At 32.0% G+C, this 6774-nt stretch overlaps 1 protein-coding gene across 1 annotated transcript; it reads right to left on the reverse strand.

The window, feature by feature from the left end:
- Window positions 1-1352: 1352 nt before the first annotated feature.
- LOC111628582 (uncharacterized protein K02A2.6-like) lies at window positions 1353-3013 on the reverse strand. Its single transcript, XM_023372404.1, has 3 exons — window positions 2849-3013; window positions 2488-2787; window positions 1353-1754 (listed from the first exon to the last, which is right to left on the reverse strand). The coding sequence occupies exons 1-3, from the start codon at window positions 3011-3013 to the stop codon at window positions 1353-1355; spliced, it is 867 nt and encodes a 288-aa protein (XP_023228172.1).
- Between the last annotated feature and the right edge of the window lie 3761 nt (window positions 3014-6774).

Raw genomic sequence — 6774 nt, forward strand, 5'->3', positions numbered from 1 at the left:
TTTTCACAGCTAAATCTATACATAAAAACAGTGTTTTTTTTCTTATTGTTCTTGTTAGTTTTTATTGTCCAAGTCAAGTGTTTCTTAGTCTGGAAATTCATATTTCATTAAAATACAGTACCGTAACAATCTGCCAGAATTCTAATTTCAAAATTGGATCAAAGTGAAGTTAATAAAATTATACCACAATTTCTATTAATGTGGCAATACTGGATCTGTTACATGCTTTTTAAAGAGTTTCTGGCAAGGAATGGTATATACTCTCCCTGTTATGGCAAATATACATATGGTTGTGTTCAATTCTAGATGGTTCATTGAAATTAGTGGTAGGATTAACCTATTTTAATTATATGAAATAAACATTAGCTTTTCTGGATATTTGGTTGAATTTAATATGACTAAGAATTGCTGCTAGGCTTGCATTGGAATAACAACTGAGTTCTATAAAATTTTTATGCACGGGNTAGATGGTTCATTGAAATTAGTGGTAGGATTAACCTATTTTAATTATATGAAATAAACATTAGCTTTTCTGGATATTTGGTTGAATTTAATATGACTAAGAATTGCTGCTAGGCTTGCATTGGAATAACAACTGAGTTCTATAAAATTTTTATGCATTGACCTATTATTAAAGGCTTTTTTCAATACAGTGGGTGATTGGTTAATGAACATAATCTGTTCCAAGACTTTGTTCGTTAACCGATTATCAATTTACCATAGGTTTTTATGGGAATTTGATTAACTTGTTTTGGAGACTTCAAAAATTAAAAATACAGTGAAAACTGCTTAGGCGACCACCTGCATTGGACGGGCACCTGTCAAAACGGGCAAAAATTTCTGGCACGGAATTTTCAATTTACATAATAAGTTACCTGTATTAAACGACCACCTGTCTAAAAGACCACTTTTTGAAGGAACCGTGGGTGGTCGCCATAGACAGGTTTTACTGTATATACTTTCTTACTATGTTTATTTATATGTAATAATAAAATTACGTGTATACTTTTATATCTTCTTTTTTTTTTTGTTTTTGTTTTCGACACTGTTTTACATAAACATGCAGTTAATTAACAGTTAACTTTATTCACTCTCGGATACAAAAAAATAATTAACTTATCGCACTACACCTTTATTTTGCGTAGATAGTTTTATTGAAAAACTAACATTTTTAGCCTACTCTATAGGCCATCCTCAGGCTTAATGATAGAAAAAAGAACATTGGCGTTCCATTAAATAGAATACATTAATTTAAATACAAAAAAATAATAACGAAAAAAAAAGGAAAAATAACTGAAAAAATAATTCCTTTTTCAGTTATTTTTATGGCCTATAGAGTAGGCCGAAAAAGGTTAGTTTTTCAATAAAACTATCTCAGCAAAATAAAGCTGTTTAATATCATAGAAGTTTACAAATCCAAAAAATGCTTGTAACTCTTGTTTGTTTCTCGGGCCCTGTTGGATTGCCGCAATTTTATTCGGTGTGGGTTGAATGCCCTGAGCATCTATCAAATATCCTAAAAATTTAAGTTGGTTTGTCTTGAATAGGCATTTGCTTTTGTTCAGTTTTAGTCCAGCTTCTGAAATCCGGTTAAAAATTTTCCTCAACTTTTGATGTAGGGCTTCTTCATTGAGTTCCATGACAAGTATATCATCTATCATCACAGTTGTCCCTGGAATACCTCTTACGATCTTTTCCATCTCTCTCTGGCAAATAGCTGGACAACTACTCACTCCAAATGGCAATCTTTTCATCTATACTAATATTATAAAGAGGTAATGTTTGTAAGTATGTATGCAGCAGGTAATCTCCGAAACTACTCATCCGATTTCAAAAATTCTTTCACCAATATTTATGTCCACTTCGGGGTGGACATAGGCTGTATATTATTCCGTTAAAACATTCATATAAATTAAAAGATATAATCTAGGTTAAGGCTTTTATGTCCAAGAGATGGTGCTACGAGTATGGCACCCTAAGTTTGCTTTTCTGTGAGGCATTACGCTTTTCTATGAAAATGAACTAAAGCAGATCATCTATTTATATAAATAAAAATGTAATGTTCGTTTGTTCCTACTGATTCCTTTGAAATTTTGACACAATGCTGCATTTGAATACACACGTGTTTTTATATAATATACATGTCCAAATTCAACCCCACTGAAGGGAGATGGTTAGGATTAAGGCTTACGGTAAAGAACTCTGCTTCTATTTATACTATTTTAGATGCGGGTTTTTGCGTTTTTGATTGCGTTTTAATAGGATACGTCAACAGAATGTACATTAAGAAGAAATTTTTCGAAAAATTCCCCCTACGGGGGAAGTGTTATAAATTTATAATAGATACATTTTGAGCCACAACAACACGTGGCGGGGTCTGCTAATTCTATATAAACCCTTGCATGTGTTGATAATCAGTATCTCAGACGACTCCTGGTCCACAGGATTTTGGAAGTACGCTTCCTTGAAATCCAGCTTGGCAAATACCTTTCCACCAGATAATGAAGCAAGTATATTGTTAATGGCCAGCAATGGATATACATCTACTTTTATTGCCTCTCTGTTTACAATGCAGCGGTAATCTCCACATAAATGTACACTTTCATCTGGTTTTGCAACGGGTACCACAGGAGTGGCCCACTTAGAAGTTCTAACTGGTTCTATAACTCCTAACTGATGAAGTCGATTCAACTCTTGTTCTACCTTTGTTCTCCATGCAAAAGGAACCTGTCTTGCCCACATAAAAATAGGCTTAGCTTCTTTATCACTAAACTGACTGCCTCGCCTCTAAATAGACCCATTTCTGAATTATTGAATAAATGCTGTAGTCCGCCTTTAAGTTATGCACTTGGCTGTTGTTTCCGTCTGACCCAAGCTGGCTAACATCTTTAGATGCTGCCTCTGCTACTAATGCTGCATCCAAAATGACTTTATAAGTAGTGTCTGTTTTTGCCAATAACACATGTTGTATTCCTTTATCCCTTAAACCAGCCACTAGCCTATCTCTTAACATACACTCTAGTGAGGCGCCAAAGTTGCAATTCATTGCAATTTTCCGTAGTTCTGTGACATAGTTGTTGATACTCTCTCCTGGTTTTTGCAACCTCTGGTTAAATTTGAACAATTTGACAATTTCACTAGGTTTTGGGTTAAAATGGCTATCAAGAGCATTAAGTACTTCATTGAAGTTAACTTGTGTAGTTTCTTTCGGGGCTATGAGTGTTACTACAAGTTCATATACAGTTTCACCACACACAGTAAAAAAATAAAGCACACTTATCTTGGTCATTTTCAATCTGGTTTGCCTTCAAGCAAAAATTAAAGCGGTCCTTGTAAGTTTTCCAATGGCTGTCCATCTTGTGTGGTTCGAAACAAACTGCACTGGTTGATGTTCCTGGGATCGACATTTCTGGCTTTTGATCTTGAATTGTAATTTCCTCTACTCTATCCCATCCTCATTGCCAATTTTATATCAATTTTATTTTCGACACTGTTTCACATAAAAGCACGTAGTTAATTAACAATTAACTTTATTCACTTTCGGATACAACTGACTGGGATGACAACTAGACACACAGTTACCCAGACATTCGAAAAGTATGTAGGAATTTCCACTTTTGACCTGACACTCAGATTAAGTTACAACATATACACAGTCTTCCAGTTTTATTAGTCACGTTTTTTTCGTTTGTGGGAGTTGAAGAATCTGCCCAATGTCGATTGCCTCTCTCTCTTCAGGATTTTTTTGGAAGTAATTGCATTGTAATTGCAGAGACCCCAAGCCTATTAACCTCATTCTGGTTTGGATGCCATTTGGATACCCATTGTTCTGAGATCCTCTCACTTCTTTAAAAGATCTTTGAGACTTTTTGTTATATCTTTCATAGCTAAGATTGTGTTTACTGTAGACCTGTTCAAGCCATATTGCCTAGCAACATCAGACATCTGCTCAATCTCTATCTTGGCTATTAAATAACTCTTGCTTGGTTTCTACAGCGAGCACAGTTCTTGACATGTTACTCTTTCTTTTTTTAAATAATAAGTTCAGAAAAGCACTTACAAAAATTTAGAGAACAGAAATCAACTAGTGCAAATCACGCCTAAATTCAAACTTTCCAGCAAATAAAAGTAAAAAATATAAAGATCGAACATTTTCAGCCACTAAACTCAACTAGTGCACAAAAATTATTTATATGCAAGACCCAGATGAAATTCAAAATTTGGTATTAAAATGTTAATGAATATACAATGTGACAGTTAAATTCTCGCCTTTTGTAAATAAAAACTGACACAGAACTTAAAGTTCTCACCTGACAGTCTCATGAAGACTATAAAAAATTATTTGTCAGAAAGGTAAACAAAAGGCTGGAATTACAAGGGGGAGTTTCAAAATTTGGAGGAATACTATTCCATTGGTATAAGGTTGAGTTTTCAGCCTGTCCTATTAATAGAACAATTGAAAATAACTGTTCTATTTATAGGACAGGCTGAAAACGTTCAAATGTTGAATTTCAGAGTTTTGCTGGAAATTTGACATATAGGTGAGAGTTTATAATTTTTCCAAAAAAAATATCACATGAAGATAGTCATTGTGATTATTCTAAGCAATCAAAAACAATTTAATATTGTAATGAAATGCAACGTATTAATCCAGTTTTTATATAATGGTTAGGATGTACTGTATATATATCAGCATTGGTGATTCAGTTTTGTTTTAAAAATTGTTACAATATCATTATTTTTTTGAATTTTAACGTTTCTTAATTGAGAAACAGCAAAATGCTTAACTTTTCTTAATTTAAATTCATTTACTTGACATAATATATTTGTTTAAATTTTTCTTGAAATTGAAAAGCCTCTAGGTTTAGCAGAGATTATTTTGTAGATTATTCATCATTGGTATGTCGAGACATTTTGTTTTTATATGAATGGTTATATTATAAAAAATGATTTTTATAATATAACCATTTATCATAATATAACATTTTGTTTTTATATGAATGGTTATATTCATATAAAAACATGAATATAACCATTACATTTTTCAAAATAAATTGTAAAAAATGAATTTTATAATTCTTTTACTACTTTTCAACTGCTTCAGTTACTTTGTTTTGCTAAATCTGAAAATATTACATTTTGCTTTGATTTGAAAATATGTGACGGTTCTTTACTGGCTTCATTCAATAAACAAAAACTGCTTGATTTAGATTATCAAAATTGTTTAATATGAAACATCTTTAATCTCAGTTTAGATTATTCTCAGATTTTATATTTAAATTAAATTCAAAATAATGAAATTATTCTACTTTTGTAAACATTTTACATTTTTAAATTTACGAAATGAATACATTTCTCTACATTATTTATATTAATTTTTATACTTAGTAGTGGAAAATATCATGTTTGTTCTAATAAAAATTAAAATTTTACATTTCATATACAGACATTGATATCATTACTTATAGAACCAATTACATTGAACATTCTTAAAATTGAAGGAACTGTTGCAACAATTCTTAAACCTTTATTATATCGTTGTCTGCATTGGACTCTATATATTAATAGGTCTTGTGTTTCCGTTTTAGCAAATAGAGATGATTTACTCTTGCGTTTTTAATGCAATTGTGGAAATGTCTGCTCTTTATATTGGCACTTCTTTTTTGGCGGTGCTGAATCTTGTTTTCCACCTTACGTATTCTTGACTGGTAAGATTCAATTCCTTAATAATCGTTTCAATATTGGGAACAATAAATTTCGGGGTTGGTAAAGGAGCAGGAGCAAACAGTGGACCATATTTTAATGCTTCTAAGAGACACTTAGGAGGTGTGATATTATCCCATACCGTTATAAAATTGTTATTATTAAATTGAGGTTTGACGTTCTGGTAACGTAATAACCATTTGAGTTTCTTGACATACAGTAGAGCGTCGATTTTCCGAATCAATTGGGGACTAGGGTTGTTCATATAACTGATATTTCGGATAACCAATTACGTATGAAAAAATAGTTTAACGTATTCGATGTCAAAATTTTTCTCCGTTGCGTGTCACTTCGCGTTGAATTTTTGTCGATGTTAAGCCTAACAAAGACTATTGTATCGTTAAAAATTATTTTTTTATTTTGTACAAACAAAATAAATATATTGAAAATTATAAAAACAATAAAAATTATACTTCAGATGTTAATTTAGTATCAAAAACGTAAAATATTGGAGTAGTCCAAGACACAGCCAAAGATTGAAGCATTGAAGCACCACAGCACTGGCAAAAATTTAAATTTGCCGACTGGAATTCTTTTGGATGATTGACTTTCGGAAAATCGACGCTCTACTGTATTTAGATTTTACACATTTTTCCTTAACAAAATGAATAACAACCCATATGGTGTGACTTTATCATTGGAAGAGAAAAGTGACATTAACGTAAATTTTCTGGATCTGTTCATAACTTGTAAATATGGGGAAATATGGACAGATATTTATCGAAAGCCTAGCTATCTACCTATTATTATACCGAAGAATTCCTTTGATCCTCAGAATTTTAAGAATGCAGCCTCTCGATCATGGATAAAGCGGGCCTATACCCACTGTACGAGTATGGTTGGCGCACATAGAGAATTAAATAACATACGTACAATAGCTGTGCAACAGGGATATCGTATAAGTGAAATTAATGCTTTTATTGATAAATTTTCTAATCAAACAAACAAGCAACCTACAACTAAGAACCAAGGACGAAGAGTAGTTCTCAACTATATACCTTTCCTACAATC

Source organism: Centruroides sculpturatus, unplaced genomic scaffold (genome assembly GCF_000671375.1).
Source record: "Centruroides sculpturatus isolate CEXI.00-Female unplaced genomic scaffold, Cexi_2.0 scaffold403, whole genome shotgun sequence".
Taxonomy (NCBI): domain Eukaryota; kingdom Metazoa; phylum Arthropoda; class Arachnida; order Scorpiones; family Buthidae; genus Centruroides; species Centruroides sculpturatus.

What these genes read in the sequence shown, in the direction of transcription:
- LOC111628582 (XM_023372404.1), bottom strand. Translation starts at nt 3,013, where the DNA reads ATGTTAAGAGATAGGCTAGTGGCTGGTTTAAGGGATAAAGGAATACAA. An exon ending in CAGACGGAAACAACAGCCAA is followed by an intron (nt 2,788 to 2,848) that starts GTGCATAACTTA and finishes GGGTCTATTTAG; the next exon opens with AGGCGAGGCAGTCAGTTTAG. An exon ending in CTTCATTATCTGGTGGAAAG is followed by an intron (nt 1,755 to 2,487) that starts GTATTTGCCAAG and finishes ATATTAGTATAG; the next exon opens with ATGAAAAGATTGCCATTTGG.